We start from the raw sequence: 26,560 nt of genomic DNA, 5'->3' as shown, positions 1-26,560 counted from the left end.
ACAGAACAAGAAGACCTGGAAGGGGAAGAGAGAAGGGAATAGTTGTTATTGGCAAGCAAAACAGCATAACTAAATCTTATTTAGACTTGTTTTCTCTCTAAGCAAAACAGGCCCTCCTCTTTTTCAGGTACATTCTGAGATCTGGTAAGCTGCGGAGTTCACTTCCTCAAGCTTGTTGAAGCTCCTGGCTGCCTGTTTGGGTTCAATTTTATGAGTAATACTCTTGTTTTAGTAAAATTTTGGAGAAATTAGATGTCATCTAGTACCCCCTTCCATCGTTATTTTCTGGCATAAATGAGGTTGGATGAGGAGGGAGAAGAAGACAAAGCATAAGAAAAAAGGGGAATGAAAATATGTGTGTGTGTGTGTGCATGCACGCGTGCGTGCGTGTGGTGTGTGTGTGTGAGAGAGAGAGAGAGAAGAGGGAAGGAAAGTGGTTGGCACAGGGAGTGATGGGGATGTAATTGATGCCTGTTAAGATACAGTTCATGTTGGGATAGTTTTTTCAAACCCAGATTCACAAAGTTGTCCTTTTTTTTTTGTTTGTTTTAAGACAGAGTCTTGCTCTGTTGCCCAGGCTGGAGTGCAGTGGCACAATCTCAGCTCACTGCAACCTCCGCCTCCTGGGTTCAAGCAATTCTTCTGCCTCATCCTCCCAAGTAGCTGGGACTACAGGCGCATGCCACCATGCCCAGCTAAGTTTTGTATTTTTTTTTTTTTGGCAGAAACGGGGTTTCACCATATTGGCCAGGCTGGTCTCGAACTCCTGACCTCATGATCCACCCACCTCAGCCTCCCAAAGTGCTGGGATTACAGGCATGAACCATCACACCCGACCCAAGGTGTTCTTGTTTTTAAAAGCCCTTTTTATATCTGATCACTTCATCTTCATAAATTTAGAGCTTGTGCTTCATTTATTTACATTTGTGTCTTTGCGAATGCTCTTATGTGACCTTTGTGGTGCTGGCTTTCTATCTCACTGAGAAGCTTGGGTGGGTAAAGTGGGAAAAGCAAGGTGCTCTGCTAAGAGTGTTACCAATCTAGATAGAAAACCTAGTTCGGCAATGGATTAGCTATGAGACTTTGGGCAAGTTATACATATTTTCTGGGCCCATTTTCTGATCTGTAAAAGGCTTAGGGAGGTGGGTGGGCAAGAAGTCTCTCCTCATAGAAGTTCTGAGAAAATTAAATGAAAGTCTAAAGAAAACAGCTAATACATCAGAAAGGAATATAAGATAGATGAACTTTCTTCTATTTTCTCTCTTTGCACAATGACCTGTTTGATTGCCTGTAGCTCTCTACTGCTGACAGCAGACATTACCTAAATTCCTCCACTTACAAGGTCAGCAATTGTCTCCAACTCTGGTACCAGTCTCAACCTAGGCAGAGAAACTGTCAGGTCCTCTAAGGCAGTGGTTAACTGGTGCAACACTGAATGAGCCCTGCTATGGCTCATGTTCTCCCCTGGGCACTTCAATTGTTTGTGGGTTTTTGTTTTGTCTTGTTTTTGTTTTTGGTCTTATATGGGGAGTGATGAACATCTGTTGTTGGATCATTCAATCCAGATCCAATTTGCCCTGTGTAATCTGCTAGGCTGTTTTTGATTGATCCTTCAGATCCCCAGCTCTGTTTAAAACTTGACTAAGAATACTCATATCTCTCTTGGTTTTTGCCCACTTGGACTGATTTTAAAGCTTTAGTCTACCTTTTAACTTTATATCCCCAAGAATAATGGGGCTCTGGTTTTGCTTCCCTGTTTGTGTCCTCAGCATTCACCCAGATGATGGGTCTACACCCTTACTCCTGGCCTATCCTGGTCCAAACTGAACTCCAAGAGGGAAGAAATGTAGATCTTGAAGTGACAGTGGTTTATTTTCCAAATTCTAGTCATTAATATACCACCTTTTCAGTTTTTGCCATATAGGTGGACCATCTGAACTATAAATTTACTTAATATTTTTATTTACATTGACTGAGTTTCTTTTATCTACATATCTACTTTAGCCTCATTCTAAGGAATGGTATCTATAAAATCACAGAATTGCTGGGATAGTTGTTTTTCTAATATGTATTTAATACACATTCAAAACTAATAAGTTAAAAGAGAAGTTTTGCTATGTAGTATCTAAAATCATCTCATGTACATTTTGGGAAATACTGATCTTGTCTACCTCTGCATTTTACAGATTGATAATCAGGTTCAGAGAGGTTTGGTTTGCTATATAGGTAGTTAGATGAATTCTTGGGATTCAAACCTGACTCCTACCTCCTAGCCTCGTGCTTTATTTTTTTAATTTTTATTTTTTTATTATACCACACTGCCTCCTGCCTTTGCATCTATTCCTAATATTACTCTAGGGCTCTACACACAGTAACTGAGCTGTCATTACTGACATATATGAGAAAAACTAGATCACTTTACACAACATGCCTGACAATGCAGGGTAAAGCATCCGGATCCAGGACCTTACCATGAGAGATTGAGAGGCTGCTTGACTGACAGATTGTACACATGATGGCTACCTCTGGGACTAACGTTGACAAACAGCGCCATGTTAGAGAGAGTCCTGGAAGAGAAAACAACAATTAATTACAGAACAACTCCAAAAAAATGACATCATCAACTGATACAAGAATTTGTAAGAGACTTACTTGCTCTATTGGGTTGTCCACTTCTGGCCTGAGTAGATCACATCTCTGGGTTGTACTCCTGGTGTAATCTTCTGTTTCTTTTTGGGATTTCAACAAGCTAGAATTTTCTGCAGCTCATTGTCCACTCTGAAATGTACATCTTGACCTCTGAGAGGCCTTTGTTAAAGCCTTCATGGAATATCCAGGTCTTCTCACTTTAGGATTGCTACCAGGGGATGTTCCATGTAAATGTACAAAGAAGTCTTTGCCAGATAGACAGAGCTCAGTATCAAAGGGAACTGCAGGAAGTGATTCCAGGAAGCTTAGTTAAGTAGCTTAAGTATTCTTGACTCTACATTTGTAGAAGAAAGCAGTGGTTTTGTGCTGTTTGTAACACCAAGACTCACATTGGACTTTACTCTTCTGTATATAGATATCCATCCTCAGCTTACATCCAGCTGGCTCATCTTGAAAGGAAACATCTTCTTATTTCCATTTCCCCTTTTCTTGACCATCCAACTTACTTCTAAATAGTTTTGGTTTACTCTCTCTCTCTCTCTCTCTTTCTGTATGTGTGTGTGTGTCTTTGATGGAGGCATTTGAGGTAATTTTTATCTGCTTTGAGAAAACTGGGAACCATGGACCATAGTAGGGATAATTTGTCTCATTATTATTATCATCAGAGATGAACAGCAGCTCCTATCTCTATTGCCCAAATGCAATTTGATATAGAGTACAGGGACTTACATGGCTGAATTCAAATGAAAAGAGGGTCACTAAAGGAAGAGAAAGGGTGGCAACTCAAAGTATGGTAAAGGAAATCACATTTTCATTACTCAGACTGACATGATACTATACATTACTTTCTTTTCGAAGGAACAGACTTTGCTTGTTCTTGTAGTAGACATTCCCCCAAAGTCTCATAATTCTGAGTTGTGTGTATAGGATTCAGTTTGCCATTCTTTTCCCCAACCTTTTCCTAGTGATTTTCTCTTTCAGTTCTATCACTCCACAGACTTTAATTTTTGTCAGGTCTGGATCTCAAAATTGCAATAAAAGCTGATCTAAAAGATTGTCAGTAGGCAAAGGATAAATTCTTGAGATGATGGGTACCCTATTTATCCTGGTGTGGTTATTGCGCATTGCATGCCTGTACGAAATATCTCATGTAAGCCACAGAAGTATACATCTAGCATGTACCCACAAAAATGAAAAAAATAAAAAAAGTTTGTCAGTAGAAATAAGGAGACTCAGTTGGAATTACAGAATGGGAAAGGCCTTTACAGTCATGGTAGGCCAACTGAGATAGCTGTTCTTATGCACGGCTCAGATGGCCCTTTAAGGCAAAACCTGTCTCAAAGAATTAAGTTAACTGACAACCTCCAGCTTCAGGTACCTTCAGATCTGCCTCGGTTTTCAAGTGGAAGGTGTGTGCTTTCTGGGCTGCTGCCAGCTAATGACTGAGCAAAGTCGGGATGCAATGACTTGCCATTTGGAAGAAGCATAGGACTCCTCTATGAGCTATGTTTTACACTGATCTCCTAGTTGTGTTGGCCAAGATTTTATGAGTGCTACACTACAGTCTGAAGCTTTTCCTATTAAACTTGCTTCCTTGTCCCTTCTGTTACTGGTATAGACCTGTATTGTGGTCTGAAGCTCTCCCTGCCTACTTATGTCCCTTTCCCTTTTATCTTTCACAGGTGTTACTCCCAATAAATATCTTGCACTTCTAATTATTATCTGCTTTCAAATGACCCACCCAACACGTCAATGACTGCCCTCCACTACTCCCACCTGAGTGTTAAAGTAAGGGAATTGTAACACAGTCGTTAGAGGTGAAGTGACTTACCCAAGATCCCTTACCTTGCTAGTAGCAAAGTCAGTTTGACAACCCAAACTTTCTGACCCCCAGTTCAATGTTATATCTCAAACTTATTCATGTATAATAACAACCATGTATGCAAAATCCAGATTTTGCTATATCTCTTTATCCCCCTTGCTATTGTTTACTTAAACATTAAAAACATATTTTTATGTTTTGTTATATCTCTATGTTAGCCCTATTTGAAGTAATAATATCTATAAAATTTCAATTTTGATGCGCTAGCTTTATATTTTTCTAATACATAGTAAGGAAATATATTTTCATTAAAATAAAAAAGTTTGCATGTGTATACTACCTACAGTCACCTCAGGTATGGGTCAGTGATTGGTAAACCCTGCATTTTTAAACACTGTGCTATAAACCTTGCTGCTTTCTAGGACATACAAATCAGAGGAGAAGGAAAGGGGAAAGAGATGAAGGAAGAAAAGAAGGAAAGAAGAAAGGAAGGAAGGAAAACAAAGGAAGGAAAGAAGGAGAGCAAAATACTTACTGGTGAGAAAGTAATGATAAAAAGTCATCGATAACTGTAACAGGTACCTTGTTGTGACATCCATATATCCTGACAAGCCACAGTCTAACCTCCATTGCATTAAAAAAAACCCTTTATTTATTGGTTGCCTAAAAACCATATTGAAAATATATGGATGCAATTTAAGAATCAAGATTTCTTCTCCTAAAAGAGTAGATTCATTTATTCCCAAAGTGGACTGAAGTGCTCCACTTAGAGCAAATTATTGGAGAAAAATGCACACTACATTTGAAAGCAGTAGCTCTAATCTGCATCTTATAAAGTGTTTGAATGCACATACTCCTAAGAAAGAGGTTTAAGTAACATTTCCTTTTTCATTTAAAAAAGATTCATTATTAAAAAAAAGATATTTCTTTGATTAAAATATATAAGAATATAATTACAATAATCTTTCACCTTTGTTTCTATTCTTTTGGCTTAAGAGCTTTATAATGATCATAATTCCGTTGTGCTAATGAAACAAAATTGGGGTTAGAACTCATGTAATAACTTTAATAGATTTTTAGTATTATAGTGATAATTTAACATTTCTCTTTCATTTCATGGAGAGGGTATTATTCAGAACCTCTGCCAAACAGATATTACTAATTTAGAAGCAGTTTTGTTAATTCCTAAACAAATTGTCCTTCCAGAGAAAGAAAATGTATAAAATAACCTTAATGAAATACTAGCTTCTACAGAGTCACAAATTTTAAAGGCATGGGAAGTTTGAAAATAAACATTCAAGTTGTGTTTTATGTAAGTAGAAATGTGGCTATACACTTTGGCGGGGTCATATAATGTACCATGTTGAAACCTACTCTGACATCTGGCTCAAAAAGGTTTGGTAGTGGTCTGCTTCTGAAAGGACAAATGCAGTACTGATCTGCACATATACTTGAATCAATTGGGAAAGAGTCAGTTTCCTGTGTCCCCTATTCCATGGTTTATATTTCAAACCCAATTAAAATAGTTTACATTTCAAACCGAAATTGAATCTAAAAACAAGTAAAGAATCATATCAAATTATTTTTTAAATTAGGAAAGAATATAGCTGCTTCACAGCTAAAACAACGACAGCATAATTGAAAGCAAGGCTATTGCATTCAGGTTTTGGTATTTACTAAGTCATTTCTCCAAGTTTCTGGAGAAAGCATTAGGTGCTTCATGTATTTCCTTTTTGGATGATTACAGAACAATGCAAACTAAATAGGATATATTGCCCAGGGACACTTGCTTGTTCTTACCAGGTTAGCGAGCATGTAGTGGTAACCTCTTGAGTGTTTCCCCAGGATTACAACCTGCAGAAAGAAGAAATAAGACATATTGCTTATTCAAGAAGGGCATTTTCAATTGCACAATCAGTGGGGCGGCTAGAACAAAATGTTAGATCTTTTATATACAGGAAAATCACAGTTAATTGGATCAGATTTCTTGTTGTTGCATTTTGCTTTCAACTAGATAAAACAGGAAGACATGCTAATATCAAAGTTAAAATGTCAAAACAAGGGGAAAAAAGCTCCCTAAACTTCCAGGTCAGTAGTATCACTGTCACTTAAAATAGATGGCAAAAGTGATGAAGCTGAAGATCCCCAACCCATGAACTTGATTTGTGTACTTAGCTTTTGAGATGGAAAATCAGCTGAACTTTGCATACAAGGTAGAAAATAGAATGTACAGTACTTTTTTTTTTTTTTTTGGTTATCTGGAATGCTAAGGGAATAGAATATTCAAGGAATGGGGTTAATGGGATTTTCAGGTTAACTGAGGTTGCTTTTGCTTATTGAAAACTTTTCTAAAATGCTTATCTTCCTTTTCCTGCTTTAGTATGAAAGACTTGTGATCGTTTGTACATCTTTTGGTGCTGATTGTGATGCCTTAGGGCACTGAGGAGGGATTCCCCTCGAGGACACTTGGCAACGCCTGGTGACATTTTTGATTGTCACAACTGGGAAGGGTGCTACTAGCATTTTGTGAGTAGAGGCCAGGGATGTCGCTAGACATCCTACAATGCTTGGAATAGCCTGCACAATAAAGAATTCTCAGGCCCAAATGTCAGTAGTGCTAAGGTTGAGAAACCCTTCCTCAGCATCATCATTCTTACCATAATTTTTATGAATAATGCTATATTAGTGCAAAGTCTAATAATAGGCTTTGTATTAATAAAATTGTACTTTGTACAGTTCACAAAGTACATTTTTATTATCTCAAAATATGTGAGTGGACTGAATATTTTCCAACCAAATGTGTTGTTTAGAAGTTAGAAGCTTTTGACTAAATAATTGATGTTTATTTCCTTGAAGCCAAATTCGGGAAACATTCTGGTTAATTGAGGATTTTTATTGAGTACTGACTGTGTGCAAAGTACTACAATGAGTACCCATGGAGGGAACAGGATAACATAGAGGTTAAAGACACAACCAGAGGTGGAACCAGGTTTTGTACTGGCCTGAAGCTAATGCGATTTTAGGATCTTTCTTTAAAAAACTATAAAATTATGAATGTCATAATTTGGAACAAGGCCTTGGAAAGAAGCTGTGCAAGTGAGGGGCCATTAAGTTTAAGCTTTATGATAAATTCCTCTCTGGATGCAGCTATTAAAGGGTTTAGAACAAAGTGAGAAGGCCTCAAAATTGCACACATATCAAACCAGAACTATACATGAAAGGTTGTAATAATAATAAGTCTACCTGTCCTTATTTGAGTGCTTAGTATATGCAGGCATGGTGCTAAGTGCTTTATATGTATTTAATCCCCAGAACAGTTTAACAGATTAAGTATCATTAGTTTCATTTTACAGATGAGGAACTTCAGTCAGAGAGAGTTTATGTAAGTTTTCCAAGGCCGCACAGCTAGGAAGTGGTAAAACTGGAATTGGAATCTGGGTCCATTTGCCTCTAGAACCCATACTCTTGGCAGTACTTCACATGGTTTCTAAATATATGCTAAGTAGCAAATGCTAGTAATTGCTATAAATTCTTGGACAAGAGGAGGAAGAGATATTTAAGGCCTGAGATGAACAGGGAAGTCGTCATGGAGGAGGCAATGTTTAAGTTGACCAGAGAAGTGGAACCATACATTTGACTATGATGCTGGCATTACAGCCCTCAAGTCATTTCAACAAGTCATTTTAAGTATATGTGTTTGTATGTGTGTGTGTGTGTGTGTGTGTGTGTGTGTGTGTGTGTGTGAGAGAGAGAGAGAGAGAGGACAAGAGAGCATAGTTTTTGATTAAATTATGAGCCACATTTCTGACTGATTATTTATGGAGGAAATGAAAGGTTAACGAATGTCTTGAGGATGTGATTTCTCATGTTTCCATGACACGAAATGAGCTGTTAGGTATCTTCTGGGATGTATTCTTCAGTGTCCGCTTGCGAGAGACATTCTTGCTGGTGACATTTGTTAACTTTTGGTGGCAAGTTGGGACCATACATTTGTTGAATTTTTAATTAACTGACAACTCTCAACATAATAAAACCAGAGGGTTTTGAGTTCTGCTAGAAAAATGAGCAATATTCTTAAAGACGTCTGGCAGAGCTTAGAGAGAAATAAGGAAGGAATCCAAGGAAAAGGAATACGTCTTTCTCATTGGAGGCAGAGCTTAGTGGTTTTTTTTTTGTGCGTAGAGAAGGTGAGAGGGAGCAATAGAAGACATCAGTGTTGTGAAAAGAGCAGCAAATGAGGACCCAGGACCCCAATTTTGTCATTTGCTAATTGTTTGTTTGTGGGCAAATTACTGAGCCTTCATTTCCTTGTCCATAATCTGGCCCTGCCTATCTCAGAAGTGTTGCCAGGATCGAACTGGATAATGTCTACAAAAGTGTTTGATGCTGGGCGCGGTGGCTCACACCTGTAATCCCAGCGCTTTGGGAGGCCAAGGCGGGCGGATCACCTGAGGTTGGGAGTTTGAGACCAGCCTGAACAACATGGAGAAACCCTGTCTCTACTTAAAATACAAAATTAGCCAGATGTGGTGGTGGATGCCTGTAATCCCAGCTACTCGGGAGGCTGAGGCAGGAGAATCACTTGAACACGGGGGGCAGAGGTTGTGGTGAGCTGAGATCGTGCCATTGCACTCTAGCCTGGGCAACAAGAGCGAAACTCCATCTCAAAAAAAAAAAAAAAGTGTTTGAAATGTCCATTATTTAAGTGTGTGATGCTATATAAATGTGGGAAGGGGTCATTAATTGAGACATTGTTTTTCAGATTCAGAAAAACTTGGAGCTATCAAGATACCTACTTTAATTCAGGCCCACTTTGGTCTGCTCAGAACAAATTTACTTATTTGAAGGTAGCTCTCTTATAACATCACCCTTTCAAAATTTAGCTTTAAACTGGGATAGGAAGCTTATCTAAAGATAGGAACATTAAAGTGTCACAAAGCTGATGCATTGAAGCCCATAATTAATTCCTCATCCTTGCTTTCAGTGCCTTAACTCTTACTTAACATATAGTTCTTACCAATCTTGGTTTTCCAGTTCACAGTAAATTAAAAGCTTCAAACTAGAAGGCGTGTGTGTGAGGGGGGGGACTGATATTAGAAAGAGGTATTAGTAGCAGTGGAAGTGACAGACTGACTTAAAGGAGAAAGAAGGGATGAAAAAAGGAGACAACATCATACTACTGCACAGTATAATCATGGATGTTCCTTGTGACTACCTAATTCATCAGGTTATGTTTTATTGCGTTCAGTAATCTCTGCTGAAAAACCCAAGGATATGCATATTTTCAGGAAGGTTTCCGTAAGAAATGCTGAAAGTCCCAATACTTAAGACAGTAAATTGCAGTTATCTTGAAATCTTACTTACATGGAGCAGCTGTGATCCTACTGATGTGAGCTAAAGGAGGCCTCACTGCAAAAAGTGTCATGTTTTGCTCTCGGTCTCTCCCTTTTTTGAATTTTTGGTACAGGGCTTGTGAGAATAGGGTGGGATGGGAGGATTGTACTTAGTGCGATGCATAATGAAACTAGTTAATGGGAGTGGTTCTTATTCAGCTCGTCCTAAATCTTTGTTCTTTCCATCTGTTATGATGAACAAGGCATGAATTGTACCCTCAGTTACTTAATGACTTTGGTAACCGAGAGAATATTCAACTTTGCTTTTACAGTAATTATAATAGCTCTTTCTGAATTAGTTGCAGAACTTCAAGTATAAAAGCTGTTTTCACAGTCGACCATGAAATTTAAGGAAGAAATAGCAAGTTTCCAAATCCGTGTTCTGTATTCACTTTGCTTTTGTAAGATTTGTTGGAAATGATGGATGGCTTGATATGATAGCAGATATATTAAATGTAATAAGGGGAAATGTGTGAAATGTAGATAAAATTTATTGTTTTAAGGAAATTTATTTTTAATCCTCACATATAGGATCTGAAAGAAAAAAAAGCCACAATCCTTATTCACTGAAGCTTTAACAGCAGAGTTTCATTCGCAGAAGAAGGAGCTCTTACATACTAACACACAGAGCCATGCATATAGCATCAAATTATTTGTCAAAGAAGTTAGTGAATCATAGTCAACCCATTTTGGGGAGACTTCCTCTTACTGGCCCCCCTCCCCGTATCCACTCATCTGTGAAATTGGGGGTTGGGTATCACTGAGCAGTTAAAAATAATTCATAAAATATTCATTTGGCTTTCTATGTAAGAGGCCCTTTCCTTTTCAATTTAATGTTTAATCTAGACATTTTCATAATTTTAGAAATTTGAAATGAAATTGCTCCACAAGACTACTTGAGAGAGGCCCACAGATCCGTTGGGAGGCAAAAGCATCTGTTTTTCTATGCTCACATTTTAGAAAAAAATATGTGTGTGGAGAAGTGTGTATGTTTTTTCCCCCCTTAGATCCATCTGGTATGCAGATTAGGTTATTTGTAGACCTAAGTATCTCCTTGTTTGGATTTTCTACATCAGCGCCAAAAAAGGATCTATGTATAAAGATTGATCTTGCTTTGAGTACAGAACATGCCTTGATGCTCACCTTACTCTGTTTCTCTTTGATTTAGGCATCCTGCAAATGTCTGAAGGGCTAGGAGAGAAGTGTGGGTGTGGGGGATTGCTGGTTTAATTCACCAAGTTTTCTTCATTTATTGTATGACTACTTTCTCTTTAAGAAAAAACTATTAGACCACATTCTTTATATTCAAAGAGGGGACATTTTTCAGCCCCCTTCATTTTTTCCTGCTCTCCTAGTTAAATCATTTTTTTTAAAAAAGATACTGTTGTCCTATGGCATCCTATTTATGTCTGGCTGTGTTGGAAGTTGAATAAGAGGTGTGCTACAGAAATCAGCCTTAAAACATGCCACACTTTACAGAAGAAATCTTCCAAATGATAAAAGGTATTCATCTTCATGAATAAAACCCCCAAGGTACTAAATTGCCTGAGTCTTCCTAAATACATAACAGAAGTCAATTCTGTTAGAATTATTTTCTAATAATCTTAATCTGCACACACATGCTCTCCTATCACCAAATGACAATGCTTCATATTGCAGTCATCTGACTTGAATAAATGTGCTGGATTAGTGAGGCAGAGAAGAGCCAGTCACCCATACCAAAGTCAGCCCAATGGCAGTGGGGATGGGGGTGGTACAGATGGAGAAAAAAAGGCTGAAGCTTTTTGTAAAGAAGGAAAACGGAAGTATAACCGAGGAATCTCATCAATGCTTATGCTGTCTACAGGGAAGCTTATGCAGAGAGAAGGCAATTGAAAAAGGCATCAAATAAAATGCTAGGATGTGAGGATTAGAGAACAAGGATTTCACCAAAGAACATGTCTTTGGGAAGTTTCGCTTCCCAGACTTTAACATTGCATTTATCATGACTCAATGGAATATGTGGAAGATTTAATGCTAAACAGCAGGAGAGGCAAAGAACCAATACAAATAAGAGGCAATAAATGGCCATGAATAAATTAAAGGGACAACAGATTATTCTTGCTGTTGGGGATAAATGGCCATTTAAATACATGTTGACCTTTGTTGGAACACTTCATTGTCTTAATCCTAAAACACTGTTTCTCAAATTTCACTCCTTCACAAACATCCTTAATGATTTTTGTCTTATCTGCATGTCACATGACTATTATTTACTTAATATTTTTTTTCTTTATAGCTAGTCACTACTTAAATCTAGTCATGTCCAGAGGGATAATATCAATGCAACTAATACAAGAAAATAAATACAACCGTATGAAAATAAAATGTTTTCATCTAGGTGTCACTGAAAATCCTCTTGTGTACCACCAGGGATGGTGGGAAATATTGTCTTAAAGCAGTCATATCTTTAGGGGAGAGAATGTAGATCAGGTTTCCCCATCCTGATGAAAGGTTAATTTCCCATTTATGGTTGAATTTTTAAGAATATCTTCATCTACTTTCAAAAATTCTTGAGTATTGCAAAGGAGCAAAATGATGGACAGAGTTTGGAAGGTAGCAAATGATGCCTGGGACTGTGTAAAAAATCTGGAAACTTACAAATCCATTTCCTGAGCAATTTACATGTATTTCCCCACACAAGACGCCTGCAGCTTTGATCAGCTAGAGTCCTTGGTCATGGATCCAATAATAAATACTTTAAACTCCTGACTCTTTCCATCAGCCAGCGTCCTGTAAAAGGATGCTTTATCAAGCTATGTTGCATTTCCAAATGCTGTTCTTGGAGTACCTTATCTAGAGGACTTTTCATGGCACCTGTTTATATTTGGAAATATCCTAGATTTTTTTGGAGGGAAGAATTGGAGTGATTTTTAACTAGTATTCAGTCTAGAATATCACAGCAAAGGGAAGTTAGTTTTTCTTTAACACGACCATGTACATAACTTTTGTAGCTTCTCTGATATTAGCTATCTCCCCAAATTAGCAAGAAATTTATTTTAGACAGTAAATTTTAAATGACAGCATTCTTGATATCTTCTTTTGTGAAATTTATTATGAACTATTTATATATTTCTATATTCACATTCACAACAATGTTTGATTTAATACTGACACCCTTATTCTAAATATCAAATTTTATCTTTGTGTTCTCTATAGATTTTGCAAAATCATTTGGGCCCAAAGCAATATAATCATGAATTTCTGACAGATATACAGGAAGGACTGTATGGGTACTGAGTAGCAAGCTTGAGAGTGCCAGTGGATTCATTACTTTGATTTTTTTTTTTTTTTTTAAGGAATGGCACCATCTGGCATATGGCTGAGTAGTTACTCAAATGTGTGTTATTTCCAGCCACAGCTACTTGAGGGTGGGTGGGATAAAACAAGACTACCTTCATTGGCTCAAGAGTCACAACTCTCCATCTTTAGGTGTTTATTAGGATCAAGAACTCCTCACACCTAAAATGACACCTTACAGTGTTTAAACTTGTAAGAATCTAAAATTCTTTATAAATGTTATCTGAGTTGCCCTTAAAGCTTCAAACAAATTGGTATTTATTAAAGGTGATGTACTAGAAAGAGTCATAAACCTTGAAGTCAGATGGTTCTGGATTCAAATCCTGCCATTTACTTAGTAGTTCCATTATTGTGTGCAAAATTTAAGCATGGCTGGTAGGGTAGTGTATTAGAGACCAAGTCCGGCCTAGAACAATGGAGCCTCTGAGTGGGGAGGGAAGAAAAACATATGGAGATGTAGAGGATGGGATGTTCTCCTTTTGAACTCCCTAGTTATGCCTCATCTATGCATTTTCCATCTGTGCAGTGCTTCCAGCACTTGATATCTTTCTCTATGAGATTTTCTGATTGCTGAAAGAAGTGAGTGAACATGTTTATATTTTCAAATAAAAGTAAATATCTCTGAGAAACCTAATGTGTTCTTCAGGCCTTTGATTTTTCAGGATAATTGCTTACTTGGCAGGTTTCTCCCTCTACTGGGAGCCATGTCATCTAAGTGGATCTCAATTTGCAAATGGACGACAAATGATAGAGGCTTAGTTCATGGGAGGCAAACACAGAATTCTCTTAATTCACAAATGTTTGGTTTGGTCTTTCACTCCTGCTATTTGCATCTGGCATTATTTTCCCCACTCTGCCAGCTCATCCACCTTTCTGATCACACTGACACGTTAACAGTTCAAGCACTCTAGGCAGAATTATAGACTTTCGGCAAAATACAGGGGGCTCTTGAAAGCCCATTGTTAAATATTCAGAAATTTTGTGAGCCAGTTATTAAACCATTGGTTGCTTGAAATCAGCCATGATGAGAGCATTAACACCACAAAAATCGAACAATACTACAAATCAGGACTTTTTATTTTGCTCTCTGGGAGCCAGTTTTCCAGCATACCACTGGATTCAGAAAGAATATTGATTAAAATCTCAAGTGGATGGAAGGGCTGCATCTATTAACCACATTTCATTATTCTCTTCTTTTAATGAACATTTTTGAATGCCTACTCTGTGCCAATTCTGGGGCTAGACCATGGAGATGCAGAGGTCACAGTAACCTGGTCCCTAGCCTGGAGGATCTCACACTCGAGTGGGAAAGAAAGCCAAGTTAACAGACAATTATAACCCAGTGGGAGAAGTGCGAGAACAGAAATATGTACAAGGTACAACTGAGGAGAGAATGATTAACTCATAATTTGCTATAGATAGAAAGTACTTTGTCCCCAACTAAAGATCTAAAGAAATTTTTCCTGTAGCTTTTATAAGTGGGAACCTGACAAACAGGTAACTTAAATAGAATGCTATTTTGAAAATGAAGAGAGATGTGTTTTAGAGGTCTATTTCTCTTGATTTCAGAAGAGGCTTGCTCTTTTACAGTGCTTACACACTAGGGGAAAGATTTTCATTGGGAGCAACTATAAGCATTTGGTGTGATGGTATCTAGGGCTGACTCCATAAGAATTGGAGTGGTGACTGAAATAATTGGTGAAAAAAGCTAAGTTACAGAGGGTATGAACGATTAGATAGTAAATAGAATGGTATCTGCTAAAGACAACGTATCCCAGCTTTTCCAGTTATAAGCTGTGTAACTTTAGGCAAGTTACCTAACCCCTCAGCCTCAGTTTTCTATCTGTAAAATAAGGAGTATAATAGTTGAGAGGCAGTAGAGTAGGGTAGTCAAGAGTACAGGCTAGACTGCCTGGCTTAGAATTCCTACTTTGCTGTATGACTTTGGGCAATTAACTTAAATATTCTGAGTTTCGGTATGCTTATCTGTAAAATGGGTCTACCATTAGTACCTATTTCATAGAATTGCAGTGAGGAATAAATGAAGTAATGTATCTATAGAGTGCCCAATGCTTATCCTATATTAGTTATGCTCTCCCTTCCTTACTCCTTATTTCAATGCCTTTTCCCTTCATCCCTCTCTGTAGAAATCACATCAATCCCTCAAGGCCTCCTCCAAGAAGCCTTCCCTGATTTTTGTCTCCCCAGCCCAAGAGGTAGAGAAGAGGTTTCCTGCTGCTGTGGGATGGGGGCCATGGAAAGGCATCATTACTCAGGTGCAGAGGCATACTGGGGCCACTGGTTAGGATGACACTAGGCTGGAGATGGAGGGAAGGAGTTGAGGTTTGTACTTGAAGTTTGGGCATTTAAGTTGAGAGTGCAAAAAGGACAAGAGAAGCTGGGGGTAAACCGACAACAAAGTAACCCGCACTGCCACCTTCCTCTGTGCCATCCCCTCCCGCCCCTAGCATTGATCAAAACCGTGAACTCAAACTCTACAGTAGCCATGTTTGGCAAGGGTGTGTGTGTGTGTGTGTGTTGTAAAGGGGAGCTCCCACCCAGAGACAAAGGAGCACAGGTCATAACCTAACTGGGCACGTGAAGTCATCACAGTGTTTCCAATACAGGGGAGATTAGGGGTTGGGGTGGGCAGTGAGAGAGGTGAGAGCAATAATTTGGCAGTCAGTAACATGGATCTCTCCTCCGCATTGTAGAATATTGCCTAGGAGTCTTGGGCTGCCCTACTCTGACAGTAGCATCTGGATCTTGGCCTTATTCATGCTTCATTATAGGAGCAGGGAAGCATAACTATTCCAGGATTTCTTACTCGAATCCACAGAGGCCTTGGGGGTAGAGAGAGCACTAAGGAACATAATCTACATTCCCTTGAGGCCCAGTCTCACGGATGTCTTAGGACAGTATTTCTCAAAGTGTACACTACGTGGATCACCTGGGGAATCTACAAAATGCAAGCACCTGAGCTCCTCTCCAGAGACTCTAATTCTCAAGTCTGGGTTAGGTCCAGGGAGCCTGCATTTTAACATCTCACCTTTGGTGATTCTGATGCACACTGAAATTTAAGAACCACCTTTCTATCTGATAATAGATGCACTTTGAAAATCTAAAAGCAGGACCCTCAATGATGGGATCCTCATCAAAGGGGATAAGAAGGGACACACTGAGTCTCTGAGGTGGTCTCTTGGGGATCACCCATGGTAAGTCGTGGGTAAGCAGGGAGCAGCTTGAGGACACTCACACAGACTCCTGGGAAAGGAGCCAAAAAAAGAATTTCTGAAACATTGTTGTTTTAAACAGGACTCTCCTGGAGGCAGACCCTGAGACAAAGATTTGAGGGCCAGTAGTTTAATTGGAGGTGATTCTACGAAGAACTGCTAGTGGAGCAAGGAAATGAGACAGGGAGAAGAAAGATGACAAAACAGTGTATTAATCAGCAAATTACCTCTGGGACCTCTGGAGGTGATGGACAATATACCCACCAAAAGGGCCAGGAAGTTGGGGTCTTTGACTTTCAACTCCCATTCACCATTAGCTTATAACTGCTTTGGGAAATATTAATTCCTCCCTAACTCTTCTGACTTGTCTCACTCTCAGAGTGAGAGAAAGTCTTCAAGAGGAGAACAGCATGTGCCTACAATAGGATGCTTTTGGCAGGTATAGGAAAGGTTAGTGCTGAGGGGATATGGGTAGGGCACCAATAGCATCTGCTATACTGCAATCACCTTATGTCACATATATAACACTTTAAAGTTTATATATTGCTTTGACATACAACACTGCAGTTGATAAAACAAAAAAGAAAAAACTGAGTTGGGCAATAAAGCATAGTTATGATAAGAATGGACTCTGGAGTCAGATCGACCAGTTCTTCCTCTCCCAAGATGAGGTGACATTTCACAAGTCATTTTACCTCTCTGAATCTCAGTTTCCACATCTGTACAATAGAAGTAACTAGGTCATTTACTTTTAGGTTTATTGTGAGACCTAAATGAGTAAAAGCTTTTAAAATTCCTAACAGAACACCTGCAATATAAGGGGATTCAACCAATGCTGCTTCCATTCTCCCATCCCTATCTCTACTCATCTCTTGTACTCCACAGCATACAGCCCCAATGTGTGGCACTGGAGTAGTTCTCAGTAAATGTTTCACAGCCTGGGCAACATAAAGAGACCCTATCTCAAAAAAAAAAAAAATTGCTGGGCATAGGTGGGAGGATCGCTTGAGACTAGCAGGTCGAGGCTACAGTGAGCTATGATTGCTCCACCACACTCCAGCCTGGACAATCGAATGAGATGCTCAATCTCTCTTTCTCTTTCTTTCTCTCTCTCTCTCTTTCTCTGTATATGTTATCTATATAAATATTCTGGAAGTCTTAAACAATAGTACATCCTGAAGAAAAGTCCAGATTGCCTATGAAACAGTAGAAGATGGTCTATTTAAAATAATAGAAAATCTGAAAAGTGTATTGCAGCAAGTGTACTGAAGAGACGGGGGCACTGAACAAGTTTACATGCAGGAAATAGAACCAGGGAAGGCTTTCCACTGGAGAGAAAAGAAGGATCTTTTAGACTAGGTTTTGAATGATGAGGGGAACTGTTGCTGGCAGGGAGAAGAAAAGAGAGAATCCCAGGTGGAAAGATGCCCTGGATAAAGGCCTGGTGGTGGGACGTAACAAGACAAACATTAGCTAAAATGTATTGAGCTTTTGTTATGTACAAGGCATGGTGTTAAACGATTTTTTCACACACTTCATCTCATTGAAGCCTCACCACAATCCTTTAAGGTAGGCGCTGTTATTGATTTTATCTTCCAGGTTAGTAAATTGAGGCACAGAGAAGTTGGGTAATTTGTCTCATGCCTCACAGGCTGAAAATGATAGAGCTTGAAGTCAAAATCAGATTTATCTGACTCAAGAACCCAGTAACTAAATGTTGGAAGCTATAATAATAATTATTGATGATAACAACTGTCACTACTATTATGGGATGGTCAGCTCCCACCAAGAATTCAGTTCAAAAAAGAGTGAGTACCTACCATTATTATGTATTATTACCTAAGTAGGGAACAGTTGTGGCCTGAAACTTTGGAAATTCTCCTTTGTTGCTGGGCATCCAGGGAATCTCCCTTTGGTTTCCCCTAATTGTTTTGCAAAGCTTTGTGTTTGGTTCATATGATCATGACTCCACTTTTCGATTCCCTATCACATATGACATGAGTTGTTATTGTTTAATCACAAGCTGCACTTGTGATGAATGTTGGATAATCAGAACAAAAGCACAGGAAAAATAATTAGAGGGAACCAAAGGGAAGTGGCTCACAGCCTTTAACAAGAGACTGTGTGAAGGTTTCTAGGACTCAGTCCCTGAAGCTCTGACAATGTATTTTGATCCTTGTCTGAATGCAAATGAATGAGTCCATCAAATCATAGGCAGCTTGTCACAGTGCAGGTTATTTAGCTAGTTAATTAAAAGTCTGAGTGAGCTGGTGCCTCTCTGCACTGGGCTCTGAAGATAACCAAACCTGTGTTCTGACCAGGCAAGTTAATTTAAAGTAAGTGACCTCAATTGGGTAATGGCTGCAAGTTCAAATTCAAGAATCACTATAATTAGTCCCAGATGGATCTTAATTGTTCTTTCAGGAAATAGAGTGGGGATGGGGGAAAGAGAAATGCCCAAGCCCGAAGTAAAGGTTATTAGCTATACCTTTCAAAAGCAGGGGGTGCTGATTGGGGCAGGCATAGTTAATGTTGTACAACAAGAGTTTCATTGGTGTCTTTCCAAATGCATCCCTTTAGATGTGGTACATAAAATAGGTCTAGGTCTTTAGGAAATAAGGATTAAAATTTAGTGCTTTTAACCATGTGGTCTTAGGCAAGTTATTTAACCTTCTTATGTCTGTTTCTCACCTATGTAATGGAAAAAAAAAAAAAAAAACACTTTGAGTCCTATCTACTTCAGAGGATGAAGAAGCTACTTCAGGAAAAATCTTTGAAAAATATGGAAAGCTCTACAAGGCAGTGTTTACTCTTGCTTTAGTTCAGGAAAGTTTCCTAATAAAACATTTTTGTTTTTAGAGTATAAGCCTACTTTAGGTGTGGCTCTTAATTTTTATTTAGACTCTATGATAAACCAGGTACCTTCTGAGCTACACCTCTCGGAAGGTGAAAGGATTATAGTGGGCAATATGTTTAGCACAATACCTGTATGGTGGTACATGATATTCTAATTTCTTAGATGCACCCACAGAACTGAACACAATTTTGGCTTTGTAAGCTTTTGGAGGAAATCAGAGAACACACAAATTTAGCATTGTTTGTTATGAAATTCGATCATTTTCCATTTGTATTAATATAGATCTTTTACTTGAAATTATGTGCTGGCACAACACTGTGGTAGTGCGAGGTTAGTGTAAGTCATGGTGAGAGAAGGATGGGTTTAGCCTCACTTATTTTTTTAATGAATGCTTGGGTTTCCTTTCAGTGTTCTGATACATTCTAATTGTCCATATCTTTCCAAGCCCTGGAAGCCAAAAGTAATAAGAATTTGTACAACGGTAAAAATGAAATAAGTTACAAAAAATCATAACACAATGTGGAGCCTTGGAAGACCAAGAATTTGGCCATCCGGGGATACACAAAATGACTACATTTGAAACTGCTCTTTTGTTTCCCCTTAATTCCACCTTTTAAAAGAAATTGTATTCTGATGCCCATCTGAGTTCCCTGTAATGGAATATAAGTATTGAAAACAGAGATTTACAACCTGTGCCTGCTGACAGTAATAACAACTGTTTATCCATCAACCCTAACTAAAACTCATTAAAGGAGCTTGCTTTTAAATCAGAGTCTGCATTCTATCTTGTTAGATGAGCCAAGCAAATAATGGAGTTGTATTTCCCAGAATTGCATTGCTATCTAAGGGCTGTGCCCTTTGCTGAAAAGAGCTTGAGGTCATAATGAACAAATAAACAAACAAAAAGCTCTGGCTCCCTGTTATTTTTCATCGCTGGGAAACACCCATCTGTGGCGGGGAGCAGCACACAACTTTGCTAGGATTTTGCAAAGGTTTAAGTCGTCATAGGGTGAATAGTCATTTCTACAAATCTCCCTAGAGAGCTCCTGCTGTGTGTGTACCGTGAGTAAAAGCCACGAAATGGAATGCATACAGGACTGAGAGTTAGTCTCCAAATGATAAACATCAGGACTTTTTTTCCTAAAACAAGTCAAGAAGCATATTTATTTAATTCAGCAAATGTTTATTTAGTACCTATTAGGCTCTAAGCTGTTTTAGATGCAAGGGATATAACAATTAACAAAACACAAAACACCCTGCCCTCATGAAGCCTTATATTCTGCTTCAGTTGTCTAGTGCACGTCCCCCTGTGAATTCCTATATAATCTCTACTTCTCATCTTTCCCTCAGTCTACTAATTATTTAGGGCACGTGTCTTACCATCCCAATTAAACGATATGTCTTTGAGGGCAGGGCTCCAGTTTCATACTTCTTAGAGTGTACATCATCCAGTACAGTTGCCTGTATGCAGATATACAATGAATATTCATGGATAATGAGAAAGGAAAGGACTCCAAAAACTGGGAAGAAGGATGGGAAATAATAGTAACTTTAAATTTTATCTTTCTGGTATAGTATGCTTTCATGTGAACAGACTATCTCAATCTAAACGCTAATTACAGGCAGTTGGGTGGGATGTGAAATGGGGGCAAGACGGCAGGTGGCCTATTCAAGGGAACCCATAAATAGATGCTTATTTGGTCCATGTAATGGCATAATCTTGGGTGGTGTGGCACCAAGAGTATGAGCACTGGAGACAAATCTGTGTTTAAATCCTTGCTCTTTCACTCACTAGTTGTGTGGCCATTGTTTATGTCAGTCTCTCTCAGCACCCCAGTTTCTTCACTGTAAAATGAAGGGAGGTAGTTTAATGCTTAAGCAGAATCATCTCATTTCAGATACCATGTTACTGTACTGGCTGATGGAAAATGTCTGTTTTTTGAGGATTCAAAGGTCATGATGAAAGGTCAAATTGTGTTCTGGCCAGTATAACCCATGTTCTTATTAGTATCAGTTTACTGTTCTGTCTTATGACATCTGAGTCAGTTTCAATTTTTGAATCAGCACTGCTTACCAGCATTCATGCTGACATATAAGTGGGGATTGTCATACTTATGCAATTATAAATTTCCATCCCTTTCCAAACCAGATGATCTTCAATGGGTCCTTGAAAACTTAGTTCAACCAATCCTGAGGAGAAAACCCTCCCTGATCTGAGTCAGGCTGAGTTAGGATGTTTCTTCTGCATTTCCATTAAGATCTGTGTTCCTTTCTGCCACTGCACTTATCACACTAGACTATGATCATTTGTTTACTTGGCTGCTTCCCTATAAACTATGAGTTTCTTGAGGGCTGGAACTATGTCTTACTGGTTTTTCACTTTTTCTTTACTAGTTCTTATACAGGACTACAGAGATAGGCAGTGTGATTAGTCATGATGTCTTGCTTTTTATGGAGAGCTTGAAACCATTTCCTTATATTTCAGTGGATATACTGGAAAGGATTGTGCATAATAGCCTTCTGTTTTCTTTTTCTTGCATTTGAGAAGATAAAACCACTCGTTCCTTCTACTCTAAATATTATTCCTATTTATGTAGATTCTATGAAGAAGACACTTGAGTAGTGGGTCCTTTTTAGTTTCCACAAAGAACCTAGTCTGAGATGGTTCTCTTTATGCAAAAATGTCTCTGTTAGATATGTTGGATTCTGTTTTAATTATGTTACAAACAGAACCATTCCCATGAAACATCTTAGTCTTCCTCTGGAGTACAGTAAAGGGAAATTCATATCTGACAACTTTTAAGCTAAGCTCTGAACAAAGCAAAAATATGGAACACATAAAAACAGTTTGTAGACTGAACAGCTTTCTCTGTATTTGGAGGAAACCATACCATTTACTATTGGCTCGTAAATCCTCCAGTACCTAGACCATTATTGACATTGCTCTTTTTCATTAAAAAATATAGTTTGATGGGACCGGGTGTGGTGGCTCACGCCTGTAATCCCAGCACTTTGGAAGGCCGAGGTGGGCAGATCACGAGGTCAGGAGTTCGAGACCAGCCTGACCAATATGGTGAAACCCCATCTCTACTAAAAATACAAAAAATTAGCCGGGCGTGGTGGCGCATGCCTGTAATCCTAGCTACTCAGGAGGCTGAGGCAGGAGAATCACTTGAACCTGGCAGGCGGAGGTTGCAGTGAGCCGAGATTGCACCAGTGCACTCCAGCCTGGGCTACAGAGCGAGACTCTGTCTCAGTAAATAAATAAATAAATAAATAAATAAATAAATAAATAAAATATAGTTTGATGGCATGAAATTGTCATTCATGCCTTCCTGACATGGGTAACAAAGAGTATGACCTGAAGGTCACTGAGTGCTAAGAACCATTGAAGAAAGTGGCTAGGATTTCATGTTTATTGTCTTTGTGGGGTTTAAGATTACTGGCTGTAGTTTAGCAAGCAGTGTTGTGGTGGAGGCTGCAGTTGACAGAGTCATTGGGGAAGCATACCTGTGGGAAGTTTCCTCAAGTGAAAATTGTCCTCCTAGTTAGTTCCAGTAATTTACACTCAAGGCTTTATTTTCAACAGGTTGGGTGTGAGATGTAGCCACACCCAATTCTCACTCTCTGGGAAGGAAACACTGACAACATTCCTCTTCCCCGATGAAAGAAAATGCAGGGCTGGGCCTGCTGCCACCTTTTATTGATGGGGTTAATGCAGAAGAGCTAATGGCTCTGTTGGGAGATGCACTTTTCTGCCACTGCTTGCAACTCTCTGAGTGGCTTGGTGGCGGTTGCCATGGACACCAAATGGTGAAGGGGCTTCGGTCAGAGTTTGAAGGATTATGTTGTGCTTGAGTAGGTAAGACTGAAATTAAGTTAATGTGTGTAAAAATAAGGTGTTTTTTTCCCCTTTGCACCTTTGAGAAAACGGCAACGAAGTATTCTGTCAAACAACAATTGATTTTATATTGGTCAAAGGAAGCAGGAGGAACAATTTGTTGAGTAGGAAGTTTTCAAGTTAAGCACAAGCAGTAGTTTGAAATAGGTCAAGAGGAGTGAAAAGGACCCTCAGAGCTGTTCAAAAGATAGCGATGGCAAGGTACTTAAAAGTGCCCATTAAGAAGCTTTCTACAGTACCCTCTTTGGCTACCTAGTCCATTGTTTCAGTGTCTCTAGATCCTTATCTCTTAATCCAAGACAGAGTATTACTGAGGTCACACTCTATTTTGTCTTTCTCTTATTTACCTCAACAAATGTGTATGTCTTTTAGATAGCATAATCTCCAGGTTCTGATTTGCAAATCCGTTTACCTAGTTATCCTTTTTCTGTGTCCCCATTCTTAAGCTCAGCAGGCACATTCTGGGCCAATGCTGAACTCTGAAAGGGATCCCATTCTTCCGTTTCTCTGTTCCCACTAATTATCCAGTTATACCTAGAGCTAGGATTTCTGCTATTGAGATAATTAAAGGCATGAAAACAATTTCAGTTACACCACTTGTGTTTGAGTATACTATTCTTTTTTTATGAACAATTAATACCACTATGGAAGGCAAGAACTTTTTGGCCTACAACATCATAATCAAAGCACTTGCCACTCTCTTGGTGGTATTCACAAATCTAAACCTTTATGGTGATCATAGTGAAGTAACATTATATTGTCAAAGACAAACAGGAAGGCTTCTAATGTCCTGGGAGCATGTCCTAGCCACTTTCACAGGCGGCACGAAGGTTCTTCACTGAACTCTTCTCGGACTCCACCAGATCACTTTCCCTCTCTTGAGACTTACCTCAGATGATAGAAAGAGCTTTTAAATGCCTTTTGAGTCTCAGGCTCAGTGACCACACATTCCTTCCTTTATTCATTTTCTCCCCCTTAAGAAATGAGGTGCAGTGATTCTAATTATAATACCTTTTATTTGTAGACTTGCACTCTCTGAGGATCTTAGAATACCTTAGAGAAATTGCCTGATTCATACTAATGTCATCCCAGTAAGGCAGAGAAGGATTTTTATAGTTTATGGCTGAAGTTCATGAGATGATGAAAGGTGAGGTGGCTGTGCAAGGTCACACAATGATCTTGAAATAGATAGAACTCAGCCAGATTGCTAGTCATTGGCTTAATACTGTATTCCTTTAGGAGATATTTGATCAGTTGCTATTCTTTTTTAGAGTAGGGTGGCGGTGGTTTATATTTGGGAGGCTACATATAATATTTCATATATATATAGTGGTATCTGGCTATGAATCTCTTCCACTTTAGCTCCATCTCTGGTAATGTACCAATCTCCTCAAGCCCCCGCCCAGGCCCATTGAATGGTGCCCCTCACTTGTCAATTTGTCATAACTTTTGAGCAGAGATAATTTGACCTTGCCAAATCTGGACTGAAGTAAATCTGTCCCTGAAAGGATGAGCTTAATTTGACTGGAAGGGCCAGGCGGTGGCTTGGTAACAATGCCTTCAAACTAGTCCATGGCTGATTCCCATATTTGGTCTCATCAAAGTCCAGAACTTTGCATGGATCAATTAATGTCCTTTGCCCTTCCGTGTTAGTGCAGTAAAGAACTTGAGTCTGCACATTTTATTTTATTTTTTGTTATTGCTATATTTGTATTTGCTTGATGCCTCTCGGTAGAGGAGCTCAAGAGTGTAAATTATTTTAAACATAAGGGTCCTGTGGCAATGTGAGCTTGAACAATAACTAGCTTTTGTGTTGCTTTTGTAAACTACGGTTCTTGCAGCCCTCACAAAACTGTTTGTTAGAACATCTGTTAGAATCTAGAACAAGACTCCTGTAATCATACAGCTGTGTGATGAACACTCTAATTGCTACATTTTTGTTGCTCTTAATCTGGGAAAATTTCCTAATAAAACTGGATGATGATTTAAAAAATTTCATTAATGTTTACAAGCTAGTATTTCTAACTCATAGGACTTAATCTCTCAGTGCCTGCAAAGGCTTAACTGGGTGTTCACAGTGCAAGTCATACAAAGTAAGAGGTATCAGGGTTCTTTCTTCCTCTGCCAACTAAAAACACACTCACTGCCTATGGAGGGATGAAACAGCTATATATGGCTAGGGTTTCCTTTCCTTTTTTTAAAAAAGTATGAATTGGAGATCTCACTTGACTTAAGTGATGGGATTAACTCAAAATAAAGAGGATATTTGCATCAGTTTTATTGTTCTATTTGAATTGGTCCATATTTTTATAATTTTGGAGTAAGATACCAGCCTTAATGCTAAAATGCTGGTGTTAAAGGGAGAGGAAAGGTCTTGATTTAATACATCTGTATTGCAATCTACTATATTTTGGATCTGAGCAGGAGGATAACAGTGAATGTGGATATAATGAGGAACTTATGATAGTCTTATGATAAACAAACAAATCTCAGTTAATCAGAATCCAATTACCAGAGGCCCTTAGTTAATAGGGATTTTCCCTAGGTATTTCTTAGAAGGGTTGAGGCCATATTTATTTATATATACATATGTGGCACAGCTTTGATTAACCAGAAACTCTTTTTAATGCAGACATTTACTGTTCTGTGTTCTAAGGATAGAGGTAAATGATAAACTTCCAGGCTGTGCCCTGGCCTTAAGATACATTATCTCAATCTTCCCATCATCTCTGTCTCCAAGTCTCAGCAAAGCTCACTGATGTTGAGGTGTGTAAGAGTGTCAGTCAGCTGAGAAATCAATGATGGTCACCATCCCGCAAACCTGAGAAAGCAGGAAAGTTGATTCACACATTTTTAGATATTTATCATATTCTGACTTCTAGAATTATTGCATTGACAGATCGCCCTACTAGATTGCAAGCTTCTTCAGCAGGGAAGACATGTCCTTTTCTCCTCACCCTAGCATTGAGTGTGGCAAAATGGGTTGGGAATCAATCAATATTTTTTGAACTAGATTTCCTACCTTGTTTTTCACAGCTGTGGGAACCATAGCCTGATGGAACTGGAAAAGACCATCATATTCCACACATTCATTTTACAGTTCAGGAAATGAAGATGTAGAGAGATTGATTTTTTGAACTCATACAGCTTGGGGCTAGAATCCAGCTCTCCTGCTTCAAGGCTTCTGTACTCTGCTTTACAAAACCCCAAGGTGTCTTCAGTCATCCCAAGGACTCTCAAAAAGTTCCCTAATGAAAATTAATTTGAATTTGTGTTTATTTTAAAAATAAAACCCCCAAACCTCACAAGAAATAATCAAACATTTATCAGATTTTTGTTTAATGGGAGGAGGGAACTGTTGATTAA

General features: G+C 38.7%; 1 protein-coding gene across 2 annotated transcripts in view; it reads right to left on the bottom strand.

The window, feature by feature from the left end:
• GRIA3 (glutamate ionotropic receptor AMPA type subunit 3) overlaps nucleotides 1-26,560 on the bottom strand; it is a 315,030-nt gene that overhangs the window by 136,322 nt on the left and 152,148 nt on the right. For both annotated transcript variants that reach the window (XM_025373321.1, XM_025373320.1), the window contains exon 5: nucleotides 6,272-6,325. In XM_025373321.1, coding sequence (XP_025229106.1) covers nucleotides 6,272-6,325 — 54 coding nt within the window. The remainder of the gene's footprint in view (nucleotides 1-6,271; nucleotides 6,326-26,560) is intronic.

Source organism: Theropithecus gelada, chromosome X, assembly GCF_003255815.1.
Source record: "Theropithecus gelada isolate Dixy chromosome X, Tgel_1.0, whole genome shotgun sequence".
Lineage (NCBI taxonomy): Eukaryota > Metazoa > Chordata > Mammalia > Primates > Cercopithecidae > Theropithecus > Theropithecus gelada.
The sequence above is the reverse complement of the archived record's forward strand: the minus strand, read 5'-3'. Positions and strand labels throughout refer to the sequence as shown.